Here is a 20,888-nt window from a genome sequence, read left to right as displayed (position 1 = left end):
AGCCAGACTGCTACCGTCCCAAGCCAGACTGCTACCGTCCCAAGGAAATGGCAAGGTTTCAGCAGCTAACTCTGTCAGAAATATGCACTCCCTCCCCTAGGTTAGGAAAGTCAAGGTAGAGCAATGCTACTGGAAGTTTAAGAATGCGGCAGTTGCTATGGGGAAAGAGGTCATTGGTCCAGCAAGCCAGGCCTCCCAGCGATGGCTGAAGATACAGGGAAAGGTGCAGCCCCATGCCTTTAACACCGGTCACCACCAGCTTCGGGAACATGCTCCCCTCCCAGTGGCACTACCAGGCAAGATACCCAAGCACCAAGTCAGGCCTTTTCTTTTTGGCAAGGTCTACTTCCCAAACCCTCTAACGTAGGAAAACCAGAAGGCTGGTGTCTCCCCCCCGATCTCCCCGCTGTGACTATACTTAGTCATTAGTACAAGTGCTGAGAGTCAGGTGAAAATGGCAGATGTGCAGGAGATTCTCACTTCCCAGCTGAAGGGCTATCCACTGATTGAATTATTGCTCTGGGCCTGTGTGTTCTTTTGGGTCTGTGCGCAGCTGAGCTCTGAGTTTCATCTCACCATGAAACCTAGGTATCGCTGTACTAGGGCCTTGGATGTAAAGGCCTCTCACCTTTGACTTGCCATTACATCACAGCTCACCACCAGGATCCTAGTTTTCTGAGAGAACAAATTCTCTGATAAAAACCATGAAAATCCATGTTTTCCCCACATTTAAAATGAAACACAGAGAGAGAGGTATCCGTTGAACACCTTTTATTGATAGACAGCAGAACCCTGGTAATCGGAGCCTCCATTATCCGGCTCTCTGTATTAACTGAGCCACCAGCCACCCGGGGCTGACAGTGGCAGGCCTCGGGCGGTCAGCCCCACTCCTGTCAGATCTGGGCAGCCGGTGGTTCAGTTAATACGGAGAGCCGGATAATGGAGGCTTGGATAAATGGGGTTCTAGGGTATGTTTTGTCACAAAACGTAAAAATAAAAAATTCTCTGTAAAAACACAAATTCTGCCTTTTTCCCTGGCAAATGGAGTAGGATCCCTGCTCACCACTAGAAGTAGTGGTGGCTTCTCCCTCGTCTGACGTCCGTCACCCCTTACTTGATCGTGCAGCAAACACCGACAATGCTAAGTTTGTAACATCAAATTAGCTCTCGAAGCAGTACAGCAGGGTCAGGAGAGGAAGCACGATCTGGTGGTTAAAGCACCATCAGGTCTGGGATCCACTCAAAGCTCTACCACGGATTTGCTGTGTGAACTTGGGGATTTCACTTTGTGCCTGTGCCTCAGTTTCCCCCTCTGGAAAATGGGGATAGTGCTACCTTCCTGATGGAGAGTTCTGCCAGGGTTTTAAACAAGGCAGCTGATCTTCAATGCAAGTTCTGGCTGGAGCCCAGTGTTTATAAGGCACTAGGAGCCTCCAGAAACAGCGCTAGAGCACAATATGTGCCAGCATTAGGATGTTAATGTAACATTAAGCAGCAGCCCAGCCGTGACAGGAGCTCACATTCAGACAAACCTTAGCAACAGCAATGCCAACACTGGAAGATTAAATGGCTCTGTCACCTGACCGCACTATACTACACGGGGAAGTCAACCTGGCTGAAGAGCTTACAAACATAGGGAAGAAATACCCAAAGAGAAGAGGGCAGGTGCCCAGAGACCACAGTGAGGGATCCACCCTGGGATCGTTAAGTGAACAAAATAGTTAGGAAGAACTGTTTATCAAAATACTTTATTTCAGGGAGACCCCTCAAAAAAAGACCCTCCTCAGACAGACATCCCAACAATACCTTTCTTTTTTTTTTTTTTTTTTTTAAATCAACTAAAACAATCTGATGCTTAAAATAAAAGACAGGTCATAGTTCCCAATCAGACTTTAGTCAAGAATATATATATATTTGTTTTGTTCCTGGGAGAGGGAGGGGCAGGGGAGAGAAGATGATGTTGCCAGTAGTTCACAGCGGTTTTCGGTTCTCTCGTTACACAGTATATAGAACTGCATTGCTGAAGACACTCAACACACAGCTAGGCTAACTAGAAGAATACAACTTATGGCTAGCAAAGAGGGGAGGGCAAGGGAGAGAGAGAGAGAGAAAGTGAAAGTATCCGACAGGGCTGGAATTTGGAGTCCTCTGTGCATAATTTACAGGAAAACGTGGCGGTGTGGGCCTCCATCTCGGTGGCGGCTCGGTCTGTCTTGCATGGCTGATGCAGAGAGGGGATTACCCCCGACTCTCCACCGTACGGGTTAGGAGCCAGAGTGAGTCGTCTCGTCTGTGGGATTTTTCAGCTGACAAACTTTTTTTTTTTTTTTTTTTTTAAATTTTTAAAAAGAATTGCAGCCAAAATCAGATAGAACTGCAAAATCCAGAGTGGCCGCTTGTATACTATTTATAAAACATGGAAGAGTCTCGAATCCAGGTGGAGACAGAGCTCTGCACACATTGGACTATACTTTCCCAGGGATTTTGGCCCGTTTACGAGCAATGGCATCTTCCACGGCTTTCAGCTGCTTCAGGAGCTCCTCCCGCCGCGACAGCGTGCTGGACTTGCCCGATTTCGCACTTGCAGCGGTTGGGCCTGGCTCGGTGTTTTGCCTGGTACACTGTGACTTTGCTGGAACTCTTGGACTGGGGCGGACAGCTGGCGTTTTCCTATAAGGTGGGGGAGAGAAAAAGCCACAAGCGGTAAGGGGGGACGGATGGATAACAGAGGGGCAACCCCCTTCTGCACGTGCAGCTCCGAGATCAAGTGGTTTTTCGAACAGCAGCAGGGGTAAATGGTCCCTCCTGCCAGGAGTTTACAAGCTGCTTTGACATAAGGGACAACACATGACTGTACCAAACAAAAGGGGAGGAGGTGGGGAAATCACATAGTTAAATACTGCACAGGTTGGTGGCTCCAAAGAATCCCCATGCTGAATGAATGCAGCCGTCCCCAGCAGCTGCCCCACCTAACCATCCACACTGCCTGGCTTTTTCCAGGTGACCTGGCAGAGGTGGAGTTCAAAGAGGCACGTCACATGCTTGCTGTTTTATGGACTGCACTCCACCCTCCCTCCCTGCTCCCACCTACTGGGGCCACAAAACTCCAAAGGAAACCCCAGCCATAGGTAAGGCAGTGATGACAGCCAGAAGCCAGGAAATGCTGTCAACCCGCCCACGCCCCCCCCTCACAGGATTGCCGAACAGCGTCTACAGTCCTTGGAATTGCACAATGTGCACCTGACTGCAGTGCCCAAGCTCAGCGGGAGGGGTGCAATTTGAGCCTCCCCTCCCTCTTTCTGGCAGCTATATGTGGGGTCACACTAGTGCCACTGGGACTGATCTGTGACCGTTCATGTAGCTGCTTCTGGCAATCTGACGGCAGGCATGTCACATGAGTGGTAAGACTCAATAGCCCAGGTTACAGAGACAGCCTGGTAATCCTTCTCCTTAAACCCAGCAACTCCTCACTTGATGCCCTTTGATATTAATCCCTGAGTAAGGGGCAGGCTGTTCAAATGTGAACTGAAAAGCATTTAAAACCTCAAATCCAAGCTCCAGGAGAGCTCTGCCTGCCTGCCTTGCCTTTACCCCGGCCAGGTATTCTCAGGGTTCTTGTGATTCCCTTGCCCAGCTGATAGTGTTACTAAACCCATCAAACAAGAGCAGGTGAAGAGGGTTAGGAGCTAGCAATACCAGCTCCAGACAAAAGTAGGTAACAATGCTCAGGTTCACCGTTCCAGTTAGAAATATAACCTCCTGGTAGTCTATGGAGGAAGGCCGGGCTTGAGGACTGATGCAGTGTGAGACCCTGGGTTCTATTTCACACTCTGTCCCACTTCCTGTGGGGCACTGGGCAAGCTTCAATTTTCTCTGTGCTAGGTTGCCTGATTGGCAAAGACCCAGGCATAGGAAGGCAAGGCATGGGACAAGACTGGCTCAATGTCCACAGAGATCTCTGAGGGAAGGTGCTAGAGAAATGCAAAGCAGGCTCTACGGTGACCCGATGTCCCGATTTTTGGGTCTTTTTTCTATTATAGGCTCCTATTACCCCCCACCTCCATCCCGATTTTTCACACTTACTGTTTGGTCACCCTACCTGGCTCCTACCAGCATCGAGTTGGACAGAGGCCATCTCAGCTGTACCAGAGACAACACTCTATTTCACTGAGCAAGGCGTTCCAACAGAAAACCATGCTGACACGGCATGGTCCTTGCTCACTAAGGCAATGAGGCCCCTGGCACCGCATTTTGGGTTCTGCTATGCAACGAAGGTGGCGTTTGCTCTATTTCAGTGAAAGACTACAGGAAGGAGAACAAGCTGGCACCAGACGACCAAGGTCTGGATGGGCGTAAATGGAATCAGGGTCATTCACTTTAACTCCAACCAGAAGCCACATCTTGGCAGCCTACTATGGTTTTAAGTGGCCTCAGCTGTGCAAGATTAGCCAAGAGACATGGAATGATGCACACCGGCCAGGAGAGCTGAAGTCACAAAAGCACCTGTAGCTAGGACTGACCCCACAATGGGACAGCTGGCACAGGGAGCCCACTGGCTTCCATGCAATCTGAGTTCTGCCCAGCAAACTCCACCAGCTGCAGTTCACACTGAAGTAGTTGTATATAGTTAAGATCTTCAATGCTAATACTTTGCATGTCACAGCACCTTTTATCCAAGGATCTCAATGGCACTACAAATTGCTTCCTTGAGATGTCCGAATTAAACCCATTTCAGAGGCAGGGAAACTGAGTCATGGGTGAAGCAACTGATGTCAGGGCAGTGGCAGAAAATTCCTTGCTTCTCAGTACTACCTTAAGCCACTCTACCGTCCAATTACATCCCCTATCCTCCCAGTTTCTTAACGAACGATGAGTGAGGCTCTTGCGTCTCTCTGTGGTGAGACCGCTAGAGAAGGGAAAGAGAGGTCTCCCTCCACAGGTCTTTGGCCAAACAGCTCTTTCCCTAGCCAACAAGCCAAGGATTTTGCTCTTCTGCAAACCATGCTGGCCAAGAGATAACAAGTCACAGGTGGGAGCGGATGGCGGGATACGCACTGACCTGTCTGTCTGAGCAGGAGATGGTTTAGGGTTCTGGCCTCTCTGCCGATCTTGTTTGGGTGAAGAGATTCTCCCAGCAGGTTTCCTATCGCGAGGACCTATTGCAGAATGTAAAGACAAAAGGTTTTAGCCCTTGCATAAGCCATGGTGTGTTACCAGAGTGCACAGTACCACTTCGCCACTTTAAACACAGCCTTTCCCTAGATGGGCAAGGCTGCATCAGGAAAGGAAAGGTCCAGTTGCAAACCCTCGAGAAACTCCCTCAGCTCTGCAGAGACACTGCACTTGTAAGTACTTGTGGCACCTTAGAGACTAACTAAGAGATCCACTTCCTGGACACTGCGGTGCTAATAAGCGATGGTCACATAACCACCACCCTATATCGGAAACCTACTGACCGCTCTTCCTACCTACATGCCTCTAGCTTTCATCCAGATCACGCCACACGATCCATTGTCTACAGCCAAGCTCTACGATATAACCGCATTTGCTCCAACCCCTCAGACAGAGACAAACACCTACAAGATCTCTATCATGCATTCCTTCAACTACAATACCCACCTGCTGAAATGAAGAAACAGATTGACAGAGCCAGAAGAGTACCCAGAAGTCACCTACTACAGGACAGACCCAACAAAGGAAATAACAGAACGCCACTAGCCATCCCCTTCAGCCCCCAACTAAAACCTCTCCAACGCATCATCGAGGATCTACAACCTATCCTGAAGGACGACCCATCACTCTCACAGATCTTGGGAGACAGGCCAGTCCTTGCTTACGGACAGCCCCCCAACCTGAAGCAAATACTCACCAGCAACCACACACCACACAACAGAACCACTAACCCAGGAACCTATCCTTGCAACAAAGCCCGTTGCCAACTCTGTCCACATATCTATTCAGGGGACACCATCATAGGGCCTAATCACATCAGCCACACTATCAGAGGCTCGTTCAGCTGCGCATCTACCAATGTGATATATGCCATCATGTTCCAGCAATGCCCCTCTGCCATGTACATTGGTCAAACTGGACAGTCTCTACATAAAAGAATAAATGGACACAAATCAGACGTCAAGAATTTTAACATTCAAAAACCAGTCGGAGAACACTTCAATCTCTCCGGTCACTCGATTACAGACCTGAGAGTGGCTATCCTTCAACAAAAAAAACTTCAAAAACAGACTTCAACGAGAGACTGCTGAATTGGAATTAATTTGCAAACTGGATACAATTAATTTAGGCTTGAATAGAGAGTGGGAATGGATGAGTCATTACACAAAGTAAAACTATTTCCCCATGTTATTTCTCCACCCCACCCCACCCCCACTGCTCCTCAGACATTCTTGTTAACTGCTGGAATGGCCCACCTTGCTTGTCACCATGAAGGGTTTTCCTCCTTCCCCCCCACCCCCGCTGCTGGTGATGGCTTATCTTAAGTGATCACTCTCCTTACAGTGTGTATGATAAACCCATTGTTTCATGTTCTCTGTGTGTGTATATAAATCTCCCCACTGTATTTTCCACCGAATGCATCCGATGAAGTGAGCTGTAGCTCACGAAAGCTTATGCTCAAATAAATTTGTTAGTCTCTAAGGTGCCACAAGTACTCCTTTTCTTTTTGCGAATACAGACTAACATGGCTGCTACTCTGAAACCTGCACTTGTGAGGAATAAGAGTAACCTAGGAGCATGTGATGCACAATGTGTTGCCCTCTTGCCCTCCGCCGGGAACTGCAGGGAGCGCTATACCCTGTGCCTTCCAGACAGATGCTTCCATTGGCTCGCAAGCCCCTGGGACATCTTTATATTTGCCCATGAACTGCCATGCATGCCTGGAGTGCTATATACACATGAATTGTGAGGAGAGATGAAGCAACAGACAGGTTTGTTGTATTCAGGCAGTATATTCGGTGCATTCTCCATCATGGGCACTGGGAAGATTAGAACAGCAGTGCTTATTAGCCTGACATTCCCAGCAATCCAAGAACTAGGATAAAATGGCTGCCTTTGCTTCACAGCTGGCTGAAGGCATGAATGTCTGGTCTAGCTGCCCTGTCTCACTGAGTCCTAGTGATTTTAAATCTAGCTGAATCCTCCAAGTCACCTTTTCAGTAGTGGGATGGGACAGGGTTATTAGCACTCTAAGGATTTTTGCTGGCTCCAAGCCACAACCAACGTAATATGCCTACAGTGAGAGCTCAGGGAAACCACCCTCACATGTCACAGCCTGCTTCTGTACAACTCTCAAGGCAAAGCTGCAACACCTCCACCATTGCCTGCTTCTTTGTTTTGCATTAGCAACAGCCAAGGCTGAAAGAATGCAGGGTAATAGCTGATTCTCCGACAGGTTGCATCTACAGGGCCCTAACCACTATAAAGGTGCTAATGGACAAGTATGCGAATAGCTAGGTTTCAGTGCTAACAAGTTACAAGAGAAAGGAAAGAGACTGGAGTCATGGTGTATTTTTATTACAGTCCCAGCCTAGATTTTGTCACACACAAGTGTATGGAAGTGAGGGAATTATCTGTTTCACAGGAATTAAGCAGGGTTAATACTATGTTCTGGCCCCTCAGCCTTCTGTGCCTCCCCTCATATGCCTTTAAAGCATGGGGCAACACCACGAGCAGGGAGAGAGCTGGAGACGTGGGGGTTTCTAAAACCTGCTGACTCAAACAGTTGCATCAGTAACAGGCAGCTAGTGGACAGCAGGCCTGCATGCGATGAAGGTTTCCCCAGGACTCCCAGGAGACTAAAGCATGGTACAGGAAGGTGGGGGATTGTACAGCAAGTAACTGAGGCAAGATAATTATCTTGCTGTAAAATCCAAAGTGGAGACCAGGCACTGATAGCCACAAGGTAGCCGGGGAGTCCAGTGTTATACTCGCCCCCTGGGGTTGACCTCGCAGTAAATGAAAGTTCCTCCTCCCCACTATGTTTCGCCAGCGGGAGAGCATGACAAACACCCCTGTTTTTATTGGAGAAGACACAGCCTTGGTTTGGAAGGGTGTGTGCCAGCAGTTCATTTCTCCAGCTAATGGAGGGCAGAGGCAGCGATCCCTTGGAATCTAACCTGCTGACAGCCCCATGACCAAATGACCTCCCCCAGCAGTACAGGGCAGCAGCCCGCAGAGCTGCATTCAGGCCATGCCAGAGAGCATTTACCCTATCGCTGCATCTCTCAAATTCCTCACCTCTGTCAGGTGACAGGTTAACCCGTTTGGCTGGAGGAGAGCCCTGTCTGTCTTTGTCTGCTGGCTCATATCTCTTCCTGCTTCCTTTGTCAGCCGCCTGAAATGGAAGGAAACAGGTGATAGATTCGGAGACATATATATCCCGCTGTTCCTTTGTCGTGGGCATCGCAAAGCTCCCACACCAGCAAAACACACTGCTCCAGTACTTAAGGAGGTTTCCTTGGAGCAGGCTGGTAAACTGCTTTCCCGTGTACAAGCCACTAGAACAGCAAAGTGATCTCTTGGAGTCATGTGCCATTACAATGATCGGGAACAGCTCTTAGAGGTCAGACTGCATTTCTGCTAACGGGGCATTTTACATCAAATCGCATGAAGAAAAAAGCTGCGTTTTGTCCGGTCTCTTTTGGCTTGGCTCAGGATGATGACACGAGTACTAACAAGGTCTACAGGGCCATGTTTTTCTCTAGGACACGCCCCAACACAAGGGAAAGCGAATTCTACCACCGCATTATGTGATGCTGCAGGGTCTGTGTAACATTTACTAAGTCATTTATCATGTCCCCTTCACCAGAGAGGGAGCCTAGCTTGCTTAACAAGCTAGCTGTCGGAATCCCATCACACACAGAACACTCCTCACTGCAGTCAAGGGAGGAGAAGTAAGGAGAATGTTGCAAGAAGAATTCAGGGTAGCAGAAAATGACCACTCCAACTGAAATTATCCAGGTCATTTGGGTAACTCCCTCCTCCAGCATGAAGCACCATGAGGATGAACCACCACACGTGGTCGGGATCTTGACTGAGCTTCTCAGCCAAAGGACAGCAAACTCTAGGAGCACATTTTCTCCTAATGGCGTGCTGGGGTATCAGGCCCAGCACTAACTACGAGGGAATCACACCTAATAAGACACCAACTCCACCTTCTGCAGCCCCCAGGACAGTCCTTTGGGGTCTCCACATTCATGCACTGATCCATTTTAATCTCTTTCAGTGATCACTTTTAGAGCCAGCCAGGCTAAGGAGAGCTCATTCCCAAGGCAGGCTCAGCACCCTTATGCAACACGAGTCAAGCTCGTAGAGATCACGCTTCCATTTGGCTGCAGGTTGGCGAGGCTCAGACAGAGGCAGGAGAATCTGCAGTGAAAGGCACCACGTGTGACCCTGCCTAGCTCAGGAGGCTCTCACGCTGAGATCTCAGGCCAAGGTGCTATATGGCCACAGGCCTAAAGAATGTGGCTCAGGGAAAGCGGGCAACAGCCGCTGATGGGGCAGGAGGAATGTGCCCCAGGGAAGCTTCCAGCACAGCCAGAGGTCAAGACATAGTGTACGCTGCCCAACAGGTTCTGTCATTTGCCCGCTTTCCATAATCATGAGAACATCAGAAGCAACTGCCCAAATTCCCAGCAGAGCTCTCCTCAGCAAGACGGCAGCAAACTCTCCTCCACAGGCCAGAGAGTCAGCAATGGCCCCTTCCTCCCCCTGCTCTGAAAAGCCCTCCAAGAGCCGTCACCCCACCTCTCACCTTATTCAACAGCGTCAGTTTGATCTCTTTGTGGGCACTGAACCCCCCCTGCTGAGGCTGGGCCAGTGGGGGCTGCTGGGGTGGGAGCAGCTGCTGCGATTTACTCGCTTGTGTGGGTTTTGTTGATTTCAGGGGCTGGGCAGGCACCTCCCGTTTCCGTTTCTCCTCTTTAACACTGTCTTCTTTTTTCGATTTTCCTGCTGAAACCAGAATCCCAGTGTCAGCGATGCGCAATAAATCCTGCTCTGCCTTTTAAAAAAAAGGGCTCAAAGGATGGAAGGCGCTGCAGGGACCCATGCTGGTTAGCAAAGCTGACGGCGCCCAGATTAAAACCGGTAGGAAGCCAGAATTCCCCAGGGGAGAATAGTTGACATATTAGCAGACAAGGAATGAGAAGCTCTTGCATCAGACCATGATGGGGTCTCAAATGAGCAATTGGGGAGTTTATGAGAGGAAATACTAGTCCCCCAGGAAGAGAGAGTGCACTGGCTCATCATCTCAGGAGAGTGAGAGTGAAAACAGGATGGGCAATGGAAGGATGCTGGAGAGCGTGCACCAAAGCACATACAGGGTTTGTGAGGAAAGGAAGACCCCTTCTCAGACGGGCAGCCAAGCAGACACGGACAACAGCACAGAAATGATGCATCAGCCTTCCCGCTCAAACTCGTCACCTCTGCCTTCTCAGCACCCATCCAAGGTGAAGCCTTTGGACTCTCCCAATCTATATCAAACCATAGTTGCTCCCCACACTTTCATTTACCTCTGTGTAATGGGTTCCATGCGGTTTGCCATATCACCAAGTGAGCTCTCTGCAGATCTTGCCCCACCCCCTTCCCTCATTCTCAGAACTGAATTACTTCTACCTTTCTTCTGCTGGGCTGGGGTCAGGGATCGGGAACTGGCTGAGGACACTGGACTGGCCAGGTCAGCGTACATGTCTTCTGAGTCCGCACTGCGTATGGAACTGCTACTGGAGGAGGCACTAGAGACAGAGGAGACGCTGCTCACGCTCAGGGACCTGGAAAACAGATAGACACACTCACCACCTCTTCCAGTGGAGAACACCAGGAGGGTGTCTAGAATTCACACAAGCGCCTTCTCGCTAACTCCCACACGCACCGGAGGAGCGGTCACAAGGGCTGCAAAAGTGAGTGGTATTAATGACAAGATAAGACTGTTGTCTGCATCTCCTGAGGCAGGGATCACATTACCCCCTCAAACGTATTGTCAGATGCAAGACAACAAAAACCTTCAATGTAATAAGAAAAGGAGGACTTGTGGCACCTTAGAGACTAACAAATTTATTTGAGCATAAGCTTTCGTGAGTTACAGCTCATGCTCAAATAAAGATTATGCTCAAATAAATTTGTTAGTCTCTAAGGTGCCACGAGTCCTCCTTTTCTTTTTGTGAATACAGACTAACAGCTGCTACTCTGAAACCTTCAATGTAATACTATACTCCAGAGACAGCTTATTTATCCAGAGATATCAATAAAGCAAGAACTAGGGTAAGCTCTGGACTACACGTTTCAGTGATATTGTTCAGGTCAAGAGTGTCCCCATATCATTCATGCTGCCTGATATACACGTTGCCTGATGCTTATTTACCAAGGAAGCTTTAAAAAGACATGGATTCTCCAAGCCCAGGATTCAAGAGCTACATTCCAGAGGCCATCAGGTTCCCTTTTTGAAGCACCACAAGACCACAGAGATGGAAAGAACAGCACAGGCAGGGGGAAGAGGGCCCACAAGATGGATGCTGTTTGATGACATGTTCCGCACAATTAAAATGCTGGAGAACGACTACTGTATTTTTTTGATGCAGACTTTGTACTTTGCACTGGACCAGATAAAGATAAGATAGCGCCTGACCCCAAACCTTTGATCTATCACAGGGAAATTCAGGGGAGGGCACATCACTTTAAAACAAATCACAAGCTCACAATTCAACAGTACCATGACAGAAGTGAGTTGTTAGAGGAGAGGGTGATGACCTGGTATCCCAGGAACCCAGGGATAGAATTTCATCTCCAAAGGAGGGCGTGGCCACAGAATTATGTCCGCAGTCTGTTTTGGTTTGAGTACATTCAGTACATTATTTCCTATGTTCAAAAAGTGCTTTGGTCCTGGAGTATGAGTGGGCCCAGGGCTCTGGACGTGTCATGCACACACAGTTTGCACGCTGCTGTGTAAAGCGGCGCAGTAGCAAATATTAAGCCAGCTCTGTTTATGTTTCAGCAGGAATACCAGCACTCCCTGTCCATCTCTGCCCTCACACCGTATCTGTGTCGTCTACAGGAAGCGTCACGAGGCAGGGATCTTGCTTGCAAATACCTGTAAAGCAGCAGGCTCATCATTTGGTGCTGTGTAAGTAGCAACTGAAAAAGTAGACATCTGAAATCCTAAACAAACTTTACAGTGGGGTTGAGTTAAAAAGAGAGCATTTGAGAGGCAGACTCACCCCTAGCCTCTCATATCAGCCTTTGCAGGGCATAATGAATCAGACCAACATTTAACAAACATGCTTACGTTCCTGGAAAAAAAAATGTAGCGATTCAACCGTGTGGCTCTGCAGTGTACAAAGGTGTGAATTGGCTCTGATTTGAATCACATTCTGTTCCATTGTATAAAGGTTTATATACGACACCGATCATACTACCCAAGGGCTTAAGAACTTTAGATAGAAAAAATGGAGCAGCTGCTTATAGGGTTGCAGAAACACTCGTGTATGAATAGGCTTCACAAGTTAATCTAAATATTAACTTTTAGCTTTTGAAGGGGACTCATTTCAGGACTATCAGAATTTGTCAGTCACTGGGCTTTGGAGGGAGCTAACAGACACAGCACACCCATTCGTGTCAAAGAATTGAATTGTGTCTTGGTCAAAACATGCAATGGGAACCATTCTTGCAACCTTATTTGTCATTAACAGTGCAAAGCACCACCACTAGACAGATCTATTAGATGCTTTCTGATAAGCAGTGCTGACAAACCAGGCATCAGCCCTAAAGAGATCCAACAGTGAGATTTAGAGAAAAGTTTAGAATAGCAGCATTGTGTAATATGAATGCCTATTGCTGTAGAAAAACACACCCTGGAATTTGTATTTACAACAGCAAGGTAAATGTTCAATTAAGATTTGAAAACGGGGGAGAAGAGGCTTCAGCCTCAATTAGAGTGAAAATGGGTAATTCAGGGCACATTAACAATAATTTCATTATTTCCTAGAATATGCAACATGGCAGCTGTTAACATTGTTTTCATTTTTCAAAATTTAAGACTCATTTATATACTCTGAGCAAATGCATCTTTCATCTTTCCTTGCACTGTACGCACCTGCTTGTAAGGTGGTTTCCTGCACTGTAAGCTCTCAAATGTGTCAAGTACAACACTGACACATAACCCGAGTCTATTAACCTTTATGAGAAAGTGTGTAACATAGTGCTTTACCTGGATTTTCTGGACCCAGATGGGGAAGGGGAAACTGAGGCAGACGTCGATCGGGAATGAGACCTGGAGAGAGACCGAGACAAGGACCTAGATCGGGAACTGGAGCCGCTATAGCTGCTGGCACTGCCACTGAGACTGCCACTTACAGTCCGCCTGCAAGAGAGCAAAAGAAACCATTCTCATCTGATGCTACTCAGCAATAAACCAGGGTTGCTTTTTGTACATATGATCAATGGTGAGCAAGAGGCTTCCGGTGCAGTTATTTACACACATTGACACTAGACAATACAGCAGAGAATTCTGTTTTGTCAGTCAAACAGATTTCCCTGTCCTGGCCATGCATCCCCACTTCCGAACAGCAGATATTTTGAGAGAGACTGAATGGTGCTGGTTAGAGCAGGACACGGAACAGCATCTCTGTCCTGTCCTATTGCATCAGTAGCAAATATTTCCTAACAAAGAAGTGTCAGCTGCACAAGATTGCAGGGCTGGCTTGTAGCATGGACTATAGAAATATCAAACTCGCATCTCGTTACTTAAAGTTTGGGGTGACAAGTTAATTGGTACCAATCTTCCAAATTTTCACATTAGGGACAGTTTATTTCCTTTTCCTTCTGCAAACACTGACACCCATAACAGTCATGTAAGGGATCATGCAGCGTCTAAGGACTCCTAAGAGTAAACCATAACCCACTTTTCAAAGGGGAGAGGAATCCTAGCAACCAGAGACAGAAGTAACTCAAGCTTTCCAGTACTGTTCTCCAGTCGCTATTAAGGAACAAGGGGAACAGCTCCATTCAAACCTAAGAATTGACCTAGGAAGCTTGGAATTGAAAGGAAAATAGAATTATGGCATAGGACTTTATTGTTATTGATTTAAAACACCAGGATCTAAGAAAACTGTTTGCCCTCAAAGGACACATCAATTTAGGTAGGTCTGAGGGAAGTTCCACATTTTTGAAGTTTTCTTCTGGGTTGGTGCAGTAGAAATCTTCTCTTTAATTTATTAAGCAGCTGATGTAGGCTAGCACCCAACTCTGCAGCCTCAAGTCCTTCCCTCCCTTTACTTCATTATGGAGCACGACCCTCTGAATTCAACGTAGCTCTGAGCTTCCTTTGCTTCCTCAATGGCTGGACTAACCAATCAGCTGCTCTAAAATGTGTGTTTTCCCTATAATGAGGGTTTCCTATTGGTACAATTCAAGGATTCCACCTGCTGTTCTCATTCAACAGGTCTCTAGAGAGATTGGCCTGGGTTTTTTTTTATTGCATGCAAGTAATACATTCTGCTCCTTCTCTGGTTCCCCTGCTATATCAGGGGACAGATTTCTCCTCTAAGTCAGAGTGAGTTCTTGGTTAATTCCTCAATTAGCAATTACCCAGCTCTTCATTTGTATGCATGATCAAACCCCTCTGCCCAGGTTCTCCTACCTCCTGGGTGGAGTCCTCGTTTGACGTTCCTTCCTTCTTGCCTCTCTGTTATCCCCCGGTTTGGCTGGCTCTGGTGCAGCTGTTGCAACTTTAGTCAATGGTGGTGGGACTGGAAGGGCACCTACTTTCTTCACAGATTTCTCACTGCAAAGTTAAAATGGAGTTTTGATACTCTCGTGTATGATCAAACACCATGGCATGTAACACAGGGATTTTCAGAAGCAACATATTTCCCACTACTGAAACATTATACAATTCCTGTTACCCTGGCCTTTTGGAAAAGTCAACGTAAACCATATTTCACAAAACCATTCTGACACGACAAAACTCCTTAACAAGTGCAGTTTATTGCATTCTAATATGAAAGATTTTTAAAGAGATCAGCTATTATATAAACAGTCAGTGTTATGGTGACAACCTACTCCCGCAGTTTACAGTTCCACAAGTTCCCCTTGGAATTGGTTACTTATGATACACAGGTATCCGAAACGAACGTTTGCTTACAAGTTGTGGGTCAGACTTTAAAGTTAGACATACAGAACTAGCTTGTGTGCAAAAAAATGGTTCACTTACCTGTACTGGACGTTTGCATGCTAAGGTTGCGTGCAAATGTATGCATCCATTTGTGCATGCCTCATTTTGAAATTCTGATCCTAGACTTTTAGTCTTGCATTTTACAGTGCGCAGTAAATAGTAGACTTGCACATTGCCTTTAAGCTTTTATGCTGAATATGCCAAATAGGAAAGGGGTCATTTCAGCACATTTCCAGCATTACTCTTCTTCAGGCCCATGATGAGCCAATCACTTACATAATAGTTGGCTATTGTCCAGCATTCACTGTGATAGTGATGTCACACCCATTATTACCAGGAGTGGAGCTGGCTGGCTGCAAAGGCTGTTAATTTCTCCCTTTTGCTACCTATTTCATATTCTTATTTTATAACCTGCAGAACACAGATATTAAATACATGCTATGTTCGACCGGGAAAAGAAAACGCGCCATTTTAGGCAGCTGTAGGGTTGTAATGCTGTTTCGCAGTAGATGCAATATTATCAGAAGAGTACATATAAAGGCATCACTTCACATGGGACTCAATCCATCAGAATGCACGCCATGGGCTCAGGAAAGTGAGTAAAGACTGAATTAGAGATGGGCTGAAGTAGTCATGTGCCCTGCTGGAGCATTCACCCTGACCTCCAAGTTGTAACTTTTGGAAAAATTTCCATGTCACCTTTAAAAACAATGATCTCAGCATACAGCAGAGAAACATTCCCCAGGATAACCATGTGTACTATGTTAGTGACATATGAAATATAGGCCTATTAAAAAAGTACAAGGGATGACATAAGCTACTAAACAAATATTTTAAGTTTACATAGCTATTGTACTTGTGTTAACTCATACCCAACATTTCAAACAGACACACCCTAACTGTATACAGCTATATTTCCGCTCACTAGTTTAATGATATGTGTAATACACACTAACTTTAGTCACAGGCTTTATATCACGGAAACCCTTCTACAAGAGTCATTCAGATTTCGTATCTGTACACACCCAATTTACAAATCAGTGTGTGTGTGTGTGTGTGTGTGTGTGTGTGTGTGTGTGTGTGTGTGTGTGTGTGTGTGTGTGTGTGTGTGTGTGTGTGTATATGGACCATTTACATATACCCATACGTGTAGCTTGTATACATGAACTATTAATACAATTGAGGGATTGCCTTTTTTGCAACCCTACATCTATGAGATAATTAAGATAATGCATTTTAAGTCTCTGAGTAATTGTAAGTGTCAATCGATACAAATAACATTCTGTATTTACAGTTTTCAGTAGGGTGGGTGATTTCAGAACCAAAAATCAGAATCGTATCCCGGGACTCTTTAAGGGCCAAGGTGAAACTACAGTTCTAGGGCTTTCCTATACCATCTCTTCCAAGTCTTACCCTTTTCCAGCAGGTGGTGCAGGCTCCCCTTTAGCTTTCACAAGCGCTTTGTGTGGAGATGGTGTTGGGGAAGGAGAAGGGGAAGATGAGAAGGATCGCGACCTGGGCAATTAAATAAAAAAAGATTAGCTCCGGGCGGAAGAGAAGGTGTACATCATTCAACTCAGTCCCTGGGACTGCAGAAAGGTTCTCTCACTTGTGGTCTCCAGGCCTTTCAGGTGTGGGGAGTACCCTCTTCTTATTTGTACCTTCTCCTTCCCTGGGTTAGGTGGCTGTATTGCACTGACTACTTCTAGTGGGACAAAACTTGTTCTCTTAGTGTCATACCTGCCCTCTGCTCTAGATGCCAGTATGGGAGATAGGAATTGAGGCACAAATTGATGTTAGCCAGAAAGCGACTAGCTCTCAGCTATTCCATCTTAATGCTTGGGTCCAAATCCTCCCTACTCCATTACAGGCTTCAGGTCCACAGGCAGGCACGCCAAATGGGTTTTTATTGAGAGAGAAACTAGAGATGAGATCATGCTTGCAAGGGTGAATTCTATTTCAAGTCCCATGTATTCCTGCTCTGGCCGAGACACTCCAAATGCAATCTACAGTCACTTAGATAGGAGCAAAAAAAGACTGGGAAAAAATGGGATGGATTAAGCTCTTGCAATTTCCTGAAACGTGAGGGGAACAAACAAGCAGAGAATACCAAAGCCAAGAGAGCCAAGTGCAGAAGTTATTTCCTGGACTGGCTCTTAAACAGTAACTAAACCAACTAACATTAAAAAGTAATAGAATCTAGTTAACAACTTTGCAAGACTTTCATTTCCAGGTCTTTTAAACAGTGAAAATGATTCTTTCAGACCTACTGTGTCTCAATGGGAGGTACAGAAAGTATCAGTGGGAAAGAAGCAACAAACAACAGCGTCCACAGAGAGAACAGCAGGCCCATCCACTGAATGGAGCTATTTGGTGAGAAAATTTTAAACACTGTTTTGAAATAGAGGCAGCACATGGTCTGTAATTATTCCAGTATTTTAGTTCCCAGTAATTATTTTTATATGCTGATCTTCCTGTTTAAGACCATCATTGGTTTGACTATTTTTGTTTCAGATACTGGTTTTGTATCTGCTTTTAATATCTGAGTAACACAAAGAAAAGATTTTAAAACTAAGCACTCTATTTATTTTGGTGAGTAGAAGAAAGTTGCAGCTGTTGTGTTAGAAGCCAAAGAAACAGTACCTGGATCTGCTGCCTGAGAAAGAACTGTGTCTGGAAGAGTGACTAGAGTAGGAGCTGTAGGAAGAGGATCTGGAACGAGATCGTGAAGAACCAGAACCAGAATAGGAGGATGAGCGAGAAGACGACCTGGAAGAAAAAGATTAACAACTCATTTTTGGGAAAACAAATTTCTCATTTTCAGTGCTTAGTTTCAGGGACTCTCCTGATCATCATTCAAACCTCCCACCCCATCTTCAAGACCAATCCAGGGATATATTACCCTATAGATCAATAATCTCTCTCCCTGCACCCCACACCCCTCATTTCCTCCTTCGATGAAGAGGGCTCTCTTGCAACCACCACACCAGCCATCTGGAACAGGCTGACCACCTTCCTCTGCCTGAGTGACTCTCCATCCCTTTTTGGGAAAGGGCAGCTCAGAATCCAGCTCTTCTATATGGTCTTCAACCATGTCACCACCAGCTTGTTCCCCGGTGGGCCAGGATGGCCTGACCACTGCTGATCTGAGTGGGGAGAGGAATCCAGAGAATGCAGCAGTTCTTAAGAGAAAGGTATGTTGGGATTTATCTCATCAGCGTTTTATACCCGTTTCAGAGCCAAATCATATCAGTCTGGCGTGCTCTGTGTATCTCAAGTGCGCTTGAGGTCCTTTTTCTTTTTGGGAACCCAACGTTCAAATCTTTAAAGGGAGTTAGGCTCAAGCCTGTGTCCAAACTCTCCCCGATTCAGTACCTGCTTTTCACGGGACTGTTCTGTCCTCTATGGCTCTGTTCGACCTGGCTCCTGGGCTCCAGTCTCCATGCTCCCAGCTTTTACCAGACTCTCCTTCAGCAGTCAGAGCATACCCTTCCTATCACCAACCCTCCCGCTGCTACCCCTGGAGTGAGCTAGGTTGATTTATATGGGCCACAGACCCCACCCCCCCAGCAGCCATTGCAAGGATTAGTGACTACAGCTGAACCTCACTCAAGTTCTAATTTCCTGGAGTAGTCCAATACCTAGAGCTGCTTCTTGGAAGACTTCCCCTTGCTCCCAATGACAGTTCACTGTTGCAACCCACTAAGCTGTAAACCAATGTGCCCCACACCAGCGTTTACAATTACCAGTGCTCCAAGCCTCTCATCTCCTCCTGTTACCACCTGCTTGCACCCCATTCCCACTGCTAGGAATGGTACATGGAAATATTCAATTGTGCTCTAAACAGACAAGCAAGACTTGCAAGTGCCCGTCGAAATGGCTGCTCTATTGGACAGGTAACCATATCACAGGGATAATCCAAGGGAGGCTCACGTGTTCGCTCTCCCTCCGTCTCCCCTGCTTCCATTTACCTGGAAGAACCAGAGGCAGATGCCGATGACGCAGAGGGTTTCCGGCGTCTGCGTGCACGGCTGGGAGAGGCAGACATTCCAAGTTTCTTCTTGGGTGACTTGGATCGGCGCCATGGGTCTTTCCATTCATCTGCTCTCTTGGACTGAGAGCTGGTGGTTGTAGTTGTCTCCTTTTCCTTCTTTGGTGGCTCAGGTTGACGGCTGGAAAATACACATGTTTTTAACTACCTGGCATTCTCTCACATGTATAAATATCTTCCAAGTGGTAATACAACGTAAAACTTGATGGCAGGGGAGACATTCATTTCTCATGTTCATCTGTTTCACGGCTGCAGCCCCAGGCTCAGTCTGACAGGACTTTTGTATAGCATTTACACAGAACGCAGATCATTTAGGACAGGTATGCAGAGCAGCATTAAGCTTTTGTTCCATCCCTCCATATAGCATTACTGTCCGTTTCCAATGCCACTCTTTGATATACGCTATTTAATGCAAAGTGAGTGGTGGACATGGTGATAAACCATGACTTGACCTAGGTTTTCACACTGCATCCATAACCATATCTGAGCATCTGACCGTGACTCTCTGCATTTATTCCTGAGACTTAGCTGACCACTGCAGGGCCTGTTATTTGTATTTTGATAGCCCTGGCTGGTACCGTTAGGAATTGAGTTGCCATTTTGTTAGGTCTAGTACAGATGCAAAGTATGAATCAGTCCTTGCTCCAAAGAGCTTACAGTCTAAACCAACAAATCAGAGGACAGTAGAAAGTAACCATCATCCTCTTTTTACAGATGGGACACAGAGGCACAAAGGTTATGGCTACGCTGCAATTAAAATCCTGTGGCTGGTTCGTGCCAGCTGACTTGGGCTCACAGGGCTCAGGCTGCGGGGCTGTTTAACTGCAGTGTAGATGTCCGCGCTCAGGCTGGAGCCCAGGCTCTAGGACCAACAAGGTGAGAGGGTCCCAGAGTTCTGGCTGCAGCCTGAGTCAGCTGGCATGGGCCGGCCGTGGGTGTCTAAATGCAGTGTAGACATACCTAAAGTGATTTGCCCCAGGGTCCCACGTGGTCTGTTGGCCCAGTTGTCTCCCAGGTGGCTTGGGAAGATAGCAAGGTGATGCTGGTTGCGTGTAATCTCCAGTGTAAGATCTACCAACCCCTTCATAACTGAATTTAGTCTACTGAGAATCTTATTTTAAACTGCCTAGGGACTGCTCGATCTCAGAGGCCAAGGTGCCAAGATTACCAAAGATCTCAACTCAAGGGTGTTTTACCCTTCTACAGCACTCTAACCCCCACTCTCAAGAGCTTTTTGAAAGAAACCACCCACAGAATTCTCAAAAGACACGAAGTCACTGACTCCACGTTCTGATTCATCAGAGACAGCACATCCTCCACACTGTAAGCCCAAGAAAGCAAACCTTCTGCATACACCTATTGCCTAGTTTGATACAGTGCTTTCTCCCTGCTTACACTTCCTGGAGAGGGTTTTTGCCTGGGAAAAAAAAAAAAAAATCACAACAGGAAGCCTGCTTTCCATATATGCTTCTGTTATTGACTCAGCAGTGAGCATACAACCAGGTAAACACCAAGGGGGAAATGATGCTTCTGTGGGGGCATTTCCATGGTTAGTCTTTCCTCAAGAGCTACCTGCTTACTCAACATATAGTAACACCCGGCAAACTGGTTCAACTCTCTACCATCAATTAGTCCTGGCTCTGGTCCAGT

At 46.7% G+C, this 20,888-nt stretch overlaps 1 protein-coding gene across 1 annotated transcript in view; it reads right to left on the bottom strand.

The window, feature by feature from the left end:
• Positions 1 to 1,729: 1,729 nt before the first annotated feature.
• Positions 1,730 to 20,888, bottom strand: part of ZC3H18 (zinc finger CCCH-type containing 18) — a 54,216-nt gene continuing 35,057 nt past the window's right edge. The window contains 11 exon segments of the mRNA XM_038368254.2: positions 1,730 to 2,607; positions 2,609 to 2,670; positions 5,056 to 5,156; positions 8,254 to 8,350; positions 9,773 to 9,972; positions 10,636 to 10,790; positions 13,223 to 13,375; positions 14,654 to 14,797; positions 16,601 to 16,702; positions 17,831 to 17,956; positions 19,159 to 19,359. Of these exon segments, the coding sequence (XP_038224182.1) occupies positions 2,466 to 2,607; positions 2,609 to 2,670; positions 5,056 to 5,156; positions 8,254 to 8,350; positions 9,773 to 9,972; positions 10,636 to 10,790; positions 13,223 to 13,375; positions 14,654 to 14,797; positions 16,601 to 16,702; positions 17,831 to 17,956; positions 19,159 to 19,359 (1,483 nt within the window). The 3' untranslated portion in view covers positions 1,730 to 2,465.

The sequence above is a fragment of the Dermochelys coriacea genome, chromosome 12, assembly GCF_009764565.3.
Source record: "Dermochelys coriacea isolate rDerCor1 chromosome 12, rDerCor1.pri.v4, whole genome shotgun sequence".
Taxonomy (NCBI): domain Eukaryota; kingdom Metazoa; phylum Chordata; order Testudines; family Dermochelyidae; genus Dermochelys; species Dermochelys coriacea.
The sequence above is the reverse complement of the archived record's forward strand: the minus strand, read 5'-3'. Positions and strand labels throughout refer to the sequence as shown.